At 34.7% G+C, this 17,370-nt stretch overlaps 1 protein-coding gene across 5 annotated transcripts in view; it reads left to right on the top strand.

The window, feature by feature from the left end:
• Nucleotides 1-395: 395 nt before the first annotated feature.
• LOC129575747 (dopamine receptor 2) overlaps nucleotides 396-17,370 on the top strand; it is a 42,217-nt gene continuing 25,242 nt past the window's right edge. For 2 of the 5 annotated variants that reach the window (XM_055459727.1, XM_055459725.1), the window contains exons 1-3: nucleotides 396-832; nucleotides 11,157-12,788; nucleotides 13,183-13,462. In XM_055459727.1, the coding sequence (XP_055315702.1) occupies nucleotides 11,858-12,788; nucleotides 13,183-13,462 (1,211 nt within the window). In that variant the 5' untranslated portion in view covers nucleotides 396-832; nucleotides 11,157-11,857. Of the gene's footprint in view, nucleotides 833-11,156; nucleotides 12,789-13,179; nucleotides 13,467-17,370 lie in introns of those variants that run through there. The other 3 variants (XM_055459726.1, XM_055459724.1, XM_055459728.1) reach the window with 2 other exon arrangements.

Raw genomic sequence — 17,370 nt, 5'->3', positions numbered from 1 at the left:
TTGATTCAATGAAAAGAAGAAACGGCTATGTATTGGACATGAGTAAGAGTAAGAGTAAGAGTCAATAGTATGTTTCCCAGCGTTGTTTATGCTATATGCTTCACAGTGTATTGATATAGTTTGGTATACAGCGTATGGAGTACGTTGGATGGATGGATGAATGTTGGAAATACGTAATTTTACTGGAGCGCTTGTTGTGTCGACCGAAAATGGATGAATTATATCAACGAATATCCATCCATACATACTCACATCAAGGAGAACTGAACTGAACTGAACCAAACTACCCTTTGCCGTTGGCTTTTTCTAGATGAGCGCAAACAACAATGCACATGCGTTTGATTAGCATGGAATTGGAATTTTGGCGGCAGTATGTCTTTCGATACCACTGAGACAACACACATTTAAGCGTTTCAGTTCAAAAAACTATGCATAAAGTGTTTTCGGTCGTGCTTTTAACGCAACTTCCACTCACAAAACGACGAACGCAAGAAACACGGGAAAAATTGAGAAAAAATATTGTGTGTTTCCTAAAATTTATTGTATATTGTTTATTTCGTTGTTGACGTTGCGCCAGTATTTGGATCGGGATCCAAAGTTCAGTCTGTGGTAGTTGCTGACGTATTTTTTGTTTCCCTCTCGTCTCTTTCTCTCGTTATCGCGACCGTTATTAAAATCGTCGTGCTTTTATTCAGTGCTCCGTAGTGGCGGTTTCTTTAATATGAACGGGACTATTTCGGCAGTGGCCCCTCAAACACTTCATTTATTGAGAAGTCAAACAGTGCTGGGAAGCAATCATTTCGGAAAAATCATAAATTTTAATGTGCTTCAAGTATGTAAATTACAAAGTGAAAATTTTCGGTCGGCCCATTGTTAAGTGCCTTTTTTCATTTGTTTATTTGCTTTAAGTTTTGTTGGATGAGTGGTTTGCTGGCTGACTGGCTGCTGTGAATTGCTTTATATCATCATGGTCGTTGACGATGTCGTTGCGTACTATCGTCATAGTTATGTTATTAGTTGTTGTTAGCACTGTGTTTTTTTAGTGCCCTTCCTTTATTTATTGCTTTTCCCTCGTTATTTTTGCTTATTTGATTTTTGGTCTTAATTTTTAGTGCGTTTGTGCAAGCGGGCATTGAAATCTGGTGGAAAAGTGAGCAAATGAAAGGCTTCCAATATCAGCTTCTAATATAACAGTAATGGGTCGTAATTTATTGCAACTGTACTGCAAAAAATATTTATATGTATATTTTATGTGCTGATGCCAATATACGATTCACAAACTGACCAAAAGAGATATCGAAAAATCCGAAACTGTGGGAAACTGTAAGAAAATATACCGGATAAAAAAAGAAGCAATAGAGCATACAGATACAAACATCAATAGTAATGGAAAGGCTTTTATTGCTAGCAAAAATTCGAACTCGAGTTACAATCATTCCAAAATAGATGCAGAGTTATCGAAGCTGCACAGCGGTGTTTTAGTTTTTATTCCGTGTCGAATCACTCGATTCATACTTATGTTCCGAAGAAGGAAAAAACAAGCCACTATAGAATGAGTGAAGGACATATTAAACATCGGCCGCAGAGTTGCAGAAGAACAAAATGGAATAAAGTGGTCAATCGCCATGCAGATTTGTTCTTTTGCGCTCATCCACACAAAAACTCAATAGGAAAATAAAATTAGTGTGCAATAAACATCCATAACAGTTGTGGAGATTGTATAAATCACATCTTCAAATATGGATATATTTCAATTTCAACGACACGCAAGTTGTTTTGTTCTTAATATATACCACTCCGTCGGTTCCACAAAATCGGTTAAACCAACAATCGCAAAATTTAACATTTTTCATATAGCAAAATCGCTACTAACGTGAAAATAAACGTTCATACTTACTCAATCATTCAATTTCAATTGATTTCATTTTTCCCTAGAAAGAGGCCAAAATCGATCAGGATTACCATTTTAAGTTCAATCCAGTGCCAATTTTTCCAAATTAATTCTGACCATATTTTGTCATTCTTAATCAATTTTCTAATTCTTTTTTTTCTTTGGTAATTGCGAGTAATTGAATAAGTTCAATTTAAAGTGTGCGTCGTTATATGTTTCGTTTCATCAAAAACAAAAGTTTATATGCATCATATATATTGGTTGGGCAGGAAATTTCGGAAGTTAATTTCCCAGCAAAAATTTATCCATACACAGAAAACTTGAACGATTTATTATGATGACGATGAACAAACTATTATAATTAGCTTAATGAAAATCCTTATTATATTCAATATTTATTTATTCTTGAAATTGAATTGATACTAATTTTTTGCACTAAACTTTAATGAAAATGATAATTATATTGGCCTTGTGGAATCACTAAATGTATTAAAGTGTCAAGAAAATGCAAAATTCAACCGTATTTAAAATACAGGTGATTGGTTCAAAAGTTAAAAGCAAACTTTTCAAGAGCACATTTTTTTCCCAAACACTGCCGAAAAATATGATTATTTGATTATAACAAAATACCGACCATACTATAACCTACATTTTAATCTGATTTCAAAATGATTTAATGTAAGATGTTGATATCCGATTGTGGTTGTGGTTTATACTACGTCGAATGACCACTATATGCCATTATACGATGTATGCCAGGATACGATCGTGAATTGGTCTTGTAATTTAGTTTATCAATGCCTAATTTAACAAAAAATCATTGCAGTTTTGAAAAATGTGTAGATGTATTTTAATGGGCAGAAAACGTTCAATAATAATTTGTTCTATATAGTGTATACTATGTCAGAAATGTAAATATAAACATTCTTCGACATCTTATCAACATCATATAGATAGGATGGAACCAGAAAATTATTTTTTGTCGAAATTCAAGTTCATATGACTCACCAGGAAAATTAAAAAGTCTATGAACTAGAAGAGATTCATACAAAGGGTGCGATTTTTCCTTGAAATGTCTCGATTTTCAACGAAAACATGCTGATATGAGAGCATAATGTTGTTATTCCGAAACCCCATTATTTTCACGAAAAAATAGCAATTTCGTCCTTTTACAATTATCAATTATCTCGTCAACGTGCACTTGAACGACGTCATACAAACATCGCAATTTTACACCTTTCTCATGAATAAAGTCTTTCCAAAAAGGGGGTAGAAAGATTTTAATCGATGGAAATTGAACCCACTTGTATGGATGGATATTAGGGCGGCCTTCTATGAAGCAATGCGTAGGTCTATTGACTTTTTGCACATACCCATGGTTTTTTGTCCAGTTCTTCGAATCACAGATTCTATTTTTGGGTGTACGTGGTATTTACTGATTAGACCCAAACGACTGAAGTATCTGATAGTCATGTCCTGACTTACTTCAGGTGTGACCAACGTTCGAAACCATTCAACCGCACTCTTCAATTGATTCACATCCTTTGTTTTGGTTATTTCAAATGGGGGGAATGTTACAATTTCTGATATACCGATATATTCATCAGCAATCGAACATTGCTCATTACGGTTGGTGTATAGGATATTTTAGTCCGTCATGTACACCAACCTAGCGAGTTATTTACAACCCATTTTTACGTGTACTCGAACCAACTCATCTTCTGTATTGGGTACACGGGTATTCCACGGCTAAAAGTGCCTCCCGGAGCACTCCATGGGCCTTAACATGGGCTGTAGTCTATCAATTCACAATGCCATTGGCAGAACCAATGATATTTTGAAGAGAAAAGATTTTCGGCACACATACGAACCCACTTACATTTCTCCATTCATAGATATGATTTATAAGGAGTTTTACGTGACTTATTGTGCGTCCTGCTAAAAGTAGATATACACTGAGAAAAAACATTCTGAACAAATGACAGATGACATTTGGAAATGGTTAGTTTACAACTTTTTTATATGTAGATTGTGAATTGTCCAATTTTTTTGGTAGTATCGTATTGCAGAAAAAGTTGGACAATTCACAATCGCCATATAAAAAATGTTGGAAACTAGCCATTTCCAAATGAAGGTTGCGAATTTTTCCGACAGAGTTCTCTTAGTGTACCCTAAAATTTCCGAATAAAACCAATACTTTTCCCAACAAGCTATGTTAGTGGAGAAGTAATAATGGCGAGCAAATCGAGCGAAAATTTTTGAATGATTAATGTAAAAAAGTTTTAAATACAACTAAAAATTGTCGTTTCAATGAATAATCATAACTGCATTTCTGGAATCACAACTGCAGAAAAAGACAATAACTGCAGCTTAAATTAGGCATTGGCTTTATCTTAAATGCAGCTTGAATGTGACAATTACATTGACTACGACGTTTCCATTTAATATAAATTGCAATACAGAAAATCCATATTCTGCTTTGTAATAAGAAATTCATTTTAAATTTGTGGTACAGTGGAACCTCGGAAATTAGAAGATCCAGAAATTAGAATTCCTATCTTCTAATTTCAGAGGTACTTTTTTAAATGCTTATTTAATGCAATGTAGCTATTGTATCGAACGAAAAATATTTTAAATGGAACAAAGTATCGATTGGAATTTCTTGACAAAACCTAGGAATTGAATCACTATTTGTGGTTTTTTTCCAAAAATTATGAGCCTCAGCTTCAAAATCTCGAAACAAAACATATTAATGTGGATTCTATTTGAAAGTGAAAATTTTTAGGAACATTTCATCGTTAAAATATACAATCATGGCTGATTTGAAGCAAATTGAACTCAAAATCTTCTGGAAATATGTTCGATTTTCGTCCAAAAATGAACAAATTTTGTTTTTTGGATTCGGATTGCTCCAAATTTACTTTACATTCGTTTTTTTATGGAAAAAAATACATCTCCATAGTTTTTATAATCTTTCATCTCGAAATAAATGAATTGTTTTGCCTGATAATTCTTCTAATTTAATTGGAATATTATTGAAAAGAATAACACCGTGTAACAAATTTCAACTTTTTCTTCTGCACATGAAAAATTCCGATTGCTTGTTTTAGAGGACCAAAAACCAAGCACTTTTGCATCATTAGTTTGTGCGAAACCACGTCTAGATTTTTTTTTATCGACACATACAAGACAAATTTCAGGCCAAAATGAGCAAATCACAAACATGAGCTTCGGTTTGACAGGTAAAAGCAAATGATTTCTACCTTTTCTGCCTTTGAACATCTAGTATGATCCTTTACGAATATTTTGGGTACTTACATGACCGAATCGAGTGATGATTTCACATATTTCTAGCCGCATATTTGGTTGGTTCGATTTCAACTCTAAAAGAATCGACTTTTGGCCAAAAATCCTTGAATATAGGCTTTTCAGGGATGGTATCTTGGCGCAAAGTTATTTTTTCTCGAAAATATGAGGAGTCTACCCAGACAAAAACTCTCTAAATTGACTTTTTAAGGTACCTCCCGAACAAAAGTTACGTTTTTCATGCATTTTTCTATGAAATTATCAATTTTTGTACGGAAGGTACCCCAAAAATACACTTTTTGGATGAGTTTTTTAGTAAAAAATTTATTTTTTCGAGAAATATTGGGAATTTTCTCACACAGAATCTCTTATAAATGATTTTTGGGGTACCTCCCGAACAAAAAATGATATTTTCATAGCAAAATGCTTGAAAAATGTAACTTTTGTTCGGGGAGTACCTCGAAAAGTCAATTTTGAGAGTTTTTGTCTGGGTAGACTCCCCATATTTTCGAGAAAAAATAACTTTGCGCCAAGATACCATCCCTGAAAAGCCTATATTCAAGGATTTTTGGCCAAAAGTCGATTCTTTTAGAGTTGAAATCGAACCAACCAAATATGCGGCCAGAAATATGTGAAAACATCACTCGGTTTGGTCATGTAAGTACCCAAAATATTCGTAAAGGATCATACTAGATGTTGAAGGGCAGAAAAGGTAGAAATTATTTGCGTTTACCCGTCAGACCGAAGCTCATGTTTGTGATTTGCCCATTTTGAGTTTAAATTTGTCTTATATGTGTCGATAAAAAAAAATCTAGACGTGGTTTCGAACAAACTAATGATGCAAAAGTGCTTGGTTTTTGGTCCTCTAAAACAAGCAATCGGAATTTCTCATGTGCAGAAACATGTGTTGCACGGTGTAATTAAGGCAGAGTATCAAAAATATTAGAATCTTGTTAAAAGTATGTTTCAAAGTTATATTTTTATTTGGGAATTTCGTTCTGGTGTTACTGTAGTGTCATTTTGTTCATTTAACTGCAAAATTAATGCAAAACAATTTGCCTCCGAAATTAGAAGAATTCAGAAATTAGAAGTACCCGAAGTACAAACACCTCCTAATTTCCGAGGTTCCACTGTATTCCAAAGCATGAAACCACTTCAAATTTTAATAAATCAAATTTTCACTTCCATGTTAACTTTGTACAATGACGAACAGTGTTAAATTTCGTATTGAAGATGGCTCCTATCGACATCACTGCTTTTTTAACATTGGGGATTGCTATAATTATATAGTATATATACTCCATATAAATCCACAGCAAGTAATTTAGCTTCGTCTTCACCGTACGATTCGATCTATATGCAAATATTTCTTCAAGAAAAATAAAATACTGTCGAAGCTAAGAGGTGAACTGTCAATAGAAGCAATAGTGACATATACATTTGAATAAGGTGAACGAAATAATAATGAAAAAAAAAACATGGTGGAAAAATTTATTTGTTTTTTCATTCCAATTTTGACTGTGTATTCGTGAGTGTTTGCAATTTTCTTATCGTTGGTTTTTCATTCCGGCTTCTTTTAATGATTTTCGAAGTCTATCTATTATTCAATCGCAGTTTAGTGGTGACTTTTTTGTCTTGATTGTAATTGATGAAAACAAATTTATCACAGTGTTCTCCGCGCCAACATCTATTAATTTTACTATATCGATTTGGACGTGTCGCCAAGTAAACAGAGCATTCGACAAAATAGATAATCCTAAAATCGACAGCTCAGCATCAATGTGAACACATCTAGGAACACATTTTCAATCGGCAATAAATAAGCCACGATAAACGAGCATTTTACACACAATAAGCAAATTCATCGAATTTTCCTCCATTTCTCGACGAAATTGTACTTGTAACAAGCAACTGATTCGTTTTTTCTCCCGCAGTTATCCCTCCCACTTTATTTTCTCACTCTTTTGGATGGCAGTAGCAATGTGACTTGGAAACGGAAACATAAATCAAATTCGATGGTACGTGCAAACGAAGTAAACGGAAAGAGTGTGAGGGATAGGGAACAATGAGTATGAAAAAACTACCTGGAGTAAAAAAAACTAGATCGACAGTGAACTTTCAACATGCGTTTTTCGCGTGATTTAAAAATGTATGATTTATTTGCTCCAATTTCCACAAATATTCATAAACGAATGAAATAAAAAAAAATCGTATCAAAACCCAAAAGGAATTCGACAGTTAGGTACTCCACCTATGAAATGAATAAGATGAAACTAGAATGATACACAACACCAACATATTTTATAAATGCAAATAGATAATTATTCAAACAGTTTACAACGTGCAACCACCATTTTTAACGTTGAATTTTCCCGTAGTACAACTAACCGAAAAGATTTATGCGTATTCACGGCGTTCGATTATTTGATTTGAAATGTTATTATAATTTCATTCATCACGCTAAAGTGATGTTTCTACATTTTCGAACGTTGCACCAACTTTCGTGAATATATTTAGTGAGTCCAGCATAGCCAGCTTAGTCTGGAAGATATGTGCGCTATTCATCAAACATTCGCTGTGAATGGAAATCATTCCAATTTTTTCCTTCTCCATTTTCCAACTTCCGAGTTCAGCAGAGATTTCCCTGGATATATGCTTTTAGTGCACCGGTGATGTAGCTTCATCTCTTTTCTATATTTTTCGTTCTTCATTTGCATTGATGATTCTTATCTGCTACCTTTCTTTGATTTTGTTTGCCACTTCTCTACATTCGTTTTATGAATCAATTTTAAACGAATAAAATTTTGTGACTTTACTTCGTTATATTGCGCGTTGATTTTCTCAAATTGTGATTAAGATGTTTCTTCATGCTGAAAACTGGGAATAATCTGTCTTTTGTGAGATTTAAAACACATTTTCATTGGCACAAATTCCAAGTTTATGTCAATGATGTAAACTTTAAATTTGTGTGCCATTCAATGTGCCGATCAAGTGTTTTTGGAGATTTGTCATCCGCAATCAGTTTATTTTATGTTCAATGTCTTGAATTCTACTTTTTTCTCTTTAAAAATAATATTTTCGATGAATTGAAAGCAGTTTGATGATATAAAAGTTCGAAAATGTCGTCTTAGAGTTGAGTGTCACAGCATGTTTGCCAAATTGAGAACAGCGCGATATGCAAAAAGTGTCTAGTGCTGACAAAGAATATGACTGAAGAGACCGATTTCACATTGGAAATGTAATATGCTTCCGTCATTATGGGTTGTTATCGGTATTTTTCATCTTTATATACTTACCCTTAGCGCTGGAGGTGATGAGATCTTTATTTTCACTTCCTCCTTGATTATATTTTCTTCTGCATTTCAACGAAATTTTTTCGTTACCCAGTGGTGGTTATTATCTCTGGACATGGAAAAAGTCCTCCTAAAGTGAGGACGTGCAATTAGCACTTTTATTGTTACCATCATGATGTGCGCAACTTGAGTGTTACTTTATTAATGCTAAATTACCGATTGTTTATTTTTCATATTTTACTTTCTAAAGGATTTTTCCGTTAATAAGCTCAGATGTGGTTACAAAATAAAATGATGCAAATGTATAAATTGAATAAGAAAAGTTAAAAATCATTTTGCAAAAATGTTTTTCAACGTCATATGTGAAATATGTTACATATCTCATGTGTACATAAATCGAAAACATAAATTCATAGATACATAAATTCGATAAATTCTTCACACACGAAGACACACAGAAAGCAATTGAGATTAAAGTGAAAATGTTTGCATTCTGTGTCATTTTTAGTCACATTAAAATTCACTCACCTCTAAATAATTTCCGTATGCAAGATCCAATACAACTATAGATAGAAATACATGGCTATACATGGCGTCTAAAAATATAAATGGTGTTTTGTATTCAGTGCTGAAATTGTCGTTATACCAGCGAAATAGCAAAGCAACCTCTGCTTGTGGATGTGCTGTCTTTCCCTGCGCCTATTTCAGTCGAGCTGTATACAAACCAGGTTAAACCTTGTATGCCGTTCGTTGTATGTAACATTGACTATTGAATGAGTATAAAATATACATATAACTTTTTTTTTAAAAAGTCACAGTTAAAAAGAAATAATACCAAAGAGTTTATGTACATTAATATAGCCACGAAGCCGGGACGATTATTCATGTCTATCGTATTCGTAATTTATTCTCTTCTGGTCGTAGTGGCGGTGGTGGTGTTGGTTGTCGACTCTGTCGTCATCAATGTATTGTTATTGTTGTTGTTGTTATTTGTTGCTTAAAGTAATGTGCAATCCATGTGCATAGAATAGACTATTCGATTGCATCTAAAAACTTCAAGTTTTTCGTGCATTTTACATCAGTCTTTTATTCTTCTTCTTCAATAAGTTGTTTATAACAATTTATGCTTAATACCCACGGAGACAAAATTTTCTATTCAAATAGTCGTAAATAAACGAACGCTTTAATGTGTACGTTTGCGATTTTTCGACAACTAGCTGACCAACTGAACAGATCGATGGCCTGGGATAATACGCATTTTATATTGCTCGTTCGATGCGCTTATTGTTCAATTATGTATGTTAATGTCCTCAAGTTAATTGGCCAACGAACTGCGGGGAAATGCATCATAAATCAGGACTCCATTTTGTGCATGTAAATGCTTTCCATTCACTTTATTCTATCCCAACATTTTTCATCAAATTTCAATTTCGCTGATTCGCCGATGTTTTCATTGTGCTTTAAATGAAATGGAATAAGGACCCAAGTGTTCAAAACTTACAAATATTCAATTGTTAGGTTAGGTTGGATTGCGTTGAGTTGGGTTGTGTTGTGTTGTGTTGTGTTTAAGAGAGCTGATTTTAGGTAGCGGGGATGTGTTCTAGCTGTTATGGAGTACAATAAGTACAATGAGCAATTTATTTCGTTCGACTAACAAATCCAACCATAATTATTGCTGATATAAAATAAGTTAATTTATTTGCAATTCAATCAAATTTAATTGATTTGGAACTGTGCAGTGTTCATGCCCGTTCGAGTTAATTACAGCCTTATTGTTTACAGTTGAACAAGCGACGAGCATCCGCAATCGTAACCATATTTCTAACAAGCTACAGCAAAATATACATCGATTTCGTTATTCGTATTCGCTCCCACGAGAAACACAATTCGTCGATATTTGGCGTTGGTTGAACATTTGAATAGTAAAAGATGACGATGATTAAAATCATGTTACGTTGCATTGAAGCAAATATGCACAAAATTGAAGCAATGCATCAATTCCGTACCATGTGCCGAGCATGTAGCATGCGTTAGTGTATAAAAAGCAATTATACCATAACGTGAGATAACATTTAACATTTCTTACGCATTACTAGCATGTAAACGTGGTTTATATAGAACGGCGTCAGTGTTAGCCGTTAGCAGCTGACAAGTTAGAAGCAAAATTTGGAACAGTTTCCGCTTTGCAAATCGGAAGCAAACTGAGCTCAAACCGTGAAAATGCTATCAAACACAAGCTGCTTTCAATTTTGAACGGATTAATTTGAAGCTGCACTACGTTGTATGCTATTTATTGCGTCTAGGCAAATAGTTTCTACGGATTAATGTTAATATGATTGAAAACTGCGCAGGTATCAGAAGCGATAAAACTTTCGAAACGCGCTTACATGTATTATATAGTTGAAGACCAAGTTTTTTTGTTGTTGTAATATTGTATGTTCTAGTTATTAGATGGATGACCATTGACCAAACTTTGAAATAGAAAAAGCCTCTTAAGTGGATTTGGATGATTTGAACTTTCAGTACCATTTTTGCTTAAATTTATTTTGTTCAGTTTTCATTATTCACAATCTAAACAAAGCCAGAATTTTATATTAATAAAATGTCTCTCTCTCTCTCTCTCTCTCTCTCTCTCTCTCTCTTTCTCTCCCGTTTCTGTTAAACAGGAAAATCAAAGCCCGAAACTGTATTTTGAAAATCAAAGCAAGTCTGTCGGAATCATACAAAATCGAGTACAAAATATGCCTATAGCACAGTTCAATACAACCAGTTAATTAACAGAAAATATCACAATAATCCAATTCTATGATAAAACTGGTGTAATGTGTAACATCTCTAGCATTCAATCAACTTTTAACTCACGCAAACGGAAGTGATTCAAACAAGAGAAATCAGAATGGTGTTTAATGTGGAAAAAGTACAATTGATTATATCGTATGGAACAACAAGTAGAAAATAGAGAATAGAACATAGAACATTTATGTGCAAGCAGTGAAAATGATTCAATTTGTAAATAAACTGCATATGCGATCATACACGAACTGTCGATTGTACTTGCAATACGTTAAGAATCAACAAGCAAATTAATGGAAATGAAATTGAAATTAGAAAGTTTAGAACATAAACACAAGCGGAGCCAAGACGCTAAGTAACAAGGAAGAAACAAAGTTATCAACCGAACTTCATATGGGAAATAAACGAAAACAAGAACGAAAACGAACCCGATCGGGAGAGGAAGAAGAAGAAGGAGAAAAAGTATAAGCGGATAAAACGAAGCAATTTCCATATTGATAACAAGAAGTGAAAATGATTCAGTGCTGTGTTTAAACTATCACATATCCCATATTCATCATATAAAGCAATAATAATGAATAATGCCACTGAAAACTATTATTGGAATATCTCACAATTATTTACACTGGATAATAGATCATTATTCAATACAACGGATAATATTTATTTAGTCGAGGCTACCTGTTGTACAATCGAACCAAACTTTTCCGTGTATTTAGAACGCCTGGAGAATGATCGACTCGGCTTATTAGCATTTCTATTTTTATTTTCGTTCGCTACGGTATTCGGTAATTCATTAGTCATACTAGCGGTTATACGGGAACGATACTTGCACACGTCCACCAATTTGTTTGTGACCAGCCTAGCGGTAGCTGATTGCCTAGTGGGTTTGGTGGTAATGCCATTTTCAGCACTATACGAAGTACTGGAAAACACGTGGTTTTTTGGGACAGATTGGTGCGATATTTGGCGCTCGCTCGATGTTTTATTTAGCACAGCTTCTATTCTCAATTTGTGCGTAATTTCGCTGGATCGATATTGGGCTATAACCGACCCATTTAGTTATCCGATGCGGATGACACGGAAACGTGCCGCCGCTCTCATAGCGGCTGTTTGGGTATGTTCCGGGGCGATAAGTTTTCCTGCGATTGTGTGGTGGAGAGCGGCGCGTGAAAACGGAATGCCCCCGTATAAATGCACATTCACTGAACACTTAGGATACTTAGTATTTTCGTCGACTATTTCTTTTTATCTGCCGTTGCTGGTGATGGTATTCACGTATTGTCGCATTTACCGAGCAGCCGTTGTACAAACAAGATCGTTAAAGCTAGGGACAAAGCAGGTTCTAATGGCTTCGGGTGAACTGCAGTTACGTATTCATCGGGGTGGTACAACTCGCGAAGGTCACCATCAGCACCATCATTCACATTCAGCCACAGCAACGTCAACGCCTGAAGAGCCTGAAGAGGAACCTCTTTCAGCTTTACAAAATAATGGATTACACGGTATGACCACATTAGCTCACATCAATAGTTCGACTGTTAAAGAGCATACACATGCACCGTGGCTTCAGTGAAATGGAATAAGCTTAAATCAAGAGCATTTTACTACACATCCCTTTTACTGAATATCCTCGAACGTAAGGAGCATACTGTTTTTCAAATCACTGTATTTTCGATTGCAGAATATATGCAAAAAAAGAGTGAACGTGGTTTTAGTTTTTCGGAAATTCAACCGAAAACTGAAACAAACGTATGTTTAAAACAAGCGATTGTATATGCTTTTGATTTAAACTGATTTCGTTTCGCAAAAAGTGCACATTTTAGCATTTGCTTGGATTGTGTTCTGATTTACATTTTTCAATGGAATTCTTTGGTGCGACATGATACGCAATAGCAGGTGGCCGTTATCGACAGCAAAACATAGGAAAAAATTTCTCACTCTCTCGAAAATTGGCAAAGTTCGCGAAAGAAAAGAAAGCGGCAAAAACGCTCGGCATTGTAATGGGTGTTTTCATCGTATGCTGGCTCCCCTTTTTCGTCGTCAATTTGCTTTCTGGATTCTGTATACAATGCATTGAGCATGAGGAAATCGTGTCGGCAGTGGTAACATGGCTTGGTTGGATCAATTCTAGTATGAATCCTGTAATATATGCATGCTGGAGCCGAGACTTTAGGCGGTAAGCTTTTAGATCTATTAGAAGAAATATAACTATACAAACGAATATTTTCATAAGAAATCGATGAGGCATCTGAGCATTGTGTAATCAAACACTTCAGCCGTTGTTCAGTTCGAAAGCTAACTTTTACATTTGTTTGATTGATTTAATCCAAATTCACGAATAACACCGAGTGATTGGTTCGTTTGGTATTATGTTTGATAAGCCTCAAGCTGAAAAAGAAACAATTTCCAAAATAAGCTAGCTATATTAAATGCACTAGTACACGAAGCTCACCATTGTTTTGGCCTATGTTGATGGGCCCAACCATTGGGTTCTGTGGTTTATTCAATTTCGGAAACTTCATACATAAGTAACTCTGAGGTTCATACAGTTTTCCAATATATGTAGACCCCGCATTGGGATTTATGCAAAAATCGGGAATTTATTCGTAAAAATTTGGGATTGTCCTTTCGGGTTTAAGCTTTAAGAAACCAAGAAATGTCGGGAAATTTATCGCGGACATCCGGAATTTTAGTGAAAAAAAAACCGGGAATTGGGGAAATAAAAAAAAATTTGGATCAAATGAAATAAGCAAAAATTAACATTTATCATCGGTACACACACGGTAAAATGTCTTTGTTTCTTAGTGTTAGTGATTTTGTTTCTTGAATCTATACAATAGTTCTTTTACTACTACGAAGAATTCCCCGCAAAAAAATTCTGTCACTGTCAAATTTCGTACCAACACAACCAAAGTTTTTTTTTCAACGAAAAAAATTCTTCGTAGTAGTAAAAGAACTATTGTATAGATTCAAGAAACAAAATCACTAACACTAAGAAACAAAGACATTTTACCGTGTGTGTAGATTCAATGAATTGATCATTCAGTAGTAGACAGAGAATCGGTTCAGCATGCTGCCATATCTATGCATGGATATATCTAAAATGCTGAGAACTCCTTTGGTGAGAATGCATCGTTTTGTGTGTACTTGGTCTAACGTTCGTTACTGTGAGTGAACCGTCGAGTGAGTGGTTTGAGTCAACCGCACACAAAAAGAGAAAGACTAACGAAGAGTATGCATTTTGTTCCAACACGCACACCAAACCACTCACTCAACTCACAGCAACGAATGAATTCTTTTTGATTGCATTGAAAAATTCCAAGCAATATTGATTGCAATTGGACCTAATCAAAGCCATTGAACGAATTCTTCTTACAGTCAGGTCAGACTACTATTGTGTAATCAAAAAAATCGATTTCGAAAAACTATTGTTCACTTGTTCGCCAAAATACGAAGTCGATCATATTCAATGTACATATATTTTTTTATAGAAAAAGATACATAATTCATGAACATAAAAATATCGGGAAAATAGGTAGGAAAGTATACAAGAAGTCTGGAGTCGGGAAGCAAGTTAAAATATCGGGAATTTCCGATTTTTCCCCGATTGTGCCATATATTATGCCCGATTGTGCCTGTGTATACAAGAATGTTGTTGCAAAGCAGCGCAGCACGTTGTTTGCTGTCTTCTGCCTTGCTTGTGTCATGCTCTACTATGCTTCAGATGACACAATACAATCATACGATGTACACGTACACAATAGTTCCGACACTTTGCCGATATCTGAAGTTATGGCGCTAGTTATGCAACATCATTCGGACTAGCACCGGACGATAATCACAAATAGAATTGCGTTTTTTTGGGGAAACAATTGAAAAAAAAACAGAAATTCGAAGTTTTCTTGTAGCGGAAAAGGGGCGAAATAAATTTATTCACTTATTGAGTGCTATTGAAATTTTTCGGGTAGATTATGGCAGCTCCCATTCATATAAGTGATGAGTGATAGCATCATGTAGACGTTGAGTGTTCTTTGTATAAATATATAGTTACCACACACTATACACCTAGTGATGACTGTGCCAGTAGGGGACATATATTTCGCGGAATGCTGCGGATGTTTAATGCGAATGCGTTTTATGTTTGCCATGCTTCTATAAAAAATTAATGTTAGTATTTGCACCGTCACACTTATAAATGTACAAAATTCCATGTACATCATGTTTGAATGTGTGCGCACGAAGGTGCGAATACTAGTGTGAATGTTTATCCAGATTTATCATTAATTTTTACGAATTTTGCATCAATTCACAAATATATAAATCCCAAAAGAGTCATCCCAAGCGCGACTCCACACTTAGCTTCTAAATGTGACACCGTAGTAAGTGTGGGCATACGTTTTGCGAATAAGCGACAAAGAGAATGGAAACAAGTGCGTGTGTGATAGTGAGTAGCCTGATACGATGCTTCTCAATGTAGCGACTAATACACGCGCACTTGTTTCCATTCTCTTTGTCGCTTATTCGCAAAACCTATGCCCACACTTACTACGGTGTCACATTTAGAAGCTAAATGTGGAGTCGCGCTTGGGATGTTTATACAAGTTTGTTTCTTTATTGTTTTTCTTCTCCTACTATACCATATCTGACCTTATACATAACACGGTTGCATCGAAAATCTAAATCCTCAGAACCACACACAAATTTTTGTTTAATTTACATGCAATTGCAATATCAACCAAAATTGAAATGAATTCAATAACAGTTAGCCATAAAAACGACTCATTTTTTGTATATAAACTCGAATGTGTAAGTGTATGATGTAGGCCCCACCAATTGTGAATAAAAACAGACTATAAATGTATTATCCTAAACCAAATGGCATTTCCATTTCCAAACAGTAAAATTTCTTTCAAGCTTTCGGTTTAATTATCGTGTGTTGTGCGAAAATCACAATTTGAAATCCATTTTTAAATGTGTAAATCAAATTGTTTTTATATTCACTTTTGTGGAGAAGAAATAATTTATTATTAAACTGGTTCCAATGTGCTGATTTTTGCGCCATCGCGTGAAATGAACAAATTGGTTTTGAGATAAATTAGCTTACGCCTCCCTCAAATTATATATATTCATGGGTGTTGAATGTCATCCAACGCCACTAAGCTGTAGACATCTCTCTTCGGCTATACGGCAAACAACAGAACCAACACTGAATGACATGTTCAATTTTGTTTGTTTTGTTAGTTTCAACTGTGCCGCTACAAGAGGTCACTTTTGTCGTTTCTTGTTGTTATTTTACATGTAAAATCAATGGTATTAGACGAGGATGTATATATTTATATCGAATGAAGGGCGCTATTGGAGAAAGTGCTATGTAAAAAACGCGAGAACCTGTATATATTCTTTGATAAAATTTTCATAGAAAAAACTATACACACATGCATTACAACAAGAACCATTGAAGAACTATACCAACGAAATTTTGTTCACGCCAAATTTGAAATCATTGACGAATGTGTAGAAAATGTAGTGCATAAATCTGAACGCAGTTATGCTAACGAGCCTGGCACTGGTATTAGTCATAAATCTTTCTACATGGAAAGTGCGTATCAAGTGTTCACTTTTGCTTACAACACTCACAGATATTGTAAATTGCCAATAGATGGCTCTTTTTCGGTCGAAATGATAATCCATCCATATTTTGGGACAACTTCACTCGTATTGGCACATCATGTGTCCAACTTCATGCTATTTTGACCCCAAGCTAGGGAAGAAAATAATTTCCTTATCTTTCATATCCATACGCATATCGTGAACCACATAATGAATATTACTGAATATACATAGGTATTTCAGATTGACGTGCATACATATGAAAAAATAAAATTGACTGTTATACACACACGGAAGGAAGGTTTAGATATTCGCTACGCCCAATTTTTTTTCCTTGAAAAAAAAAACCGAAATTTGAGATTTCTCAGACAAAATTTATTTTTCGAACCTCCGTAATGTATGTAAAATGGAGGCGCCGAAATAAATTTTGTCTGAGAAATCTCAAATTTTGGTTTTTTTCCTTGAAAAAAACCA

Source organism: Sitodiplosis mosellana, unplaced genomic scaffold, assembly GCF_009176505.1.
Source record: "Sitodiplosis mosellana isolate CC-2019 unplaced genomic scaffold, AAFC_SMos_1.0 Smas_scaffold_6167, whole genome shotgun sequence".
In the NCBI taxonomy this organism is placed as follows: Eukaryota; Metazoa; Arthropoda; class Insecta; order Diptera; family Cecidomyiidae; genus Sitodiplosis; species Sitodiplosis mosellana.
This window is presented reverse-complemented; position numbering and strand designations above follow the sequence as displayed.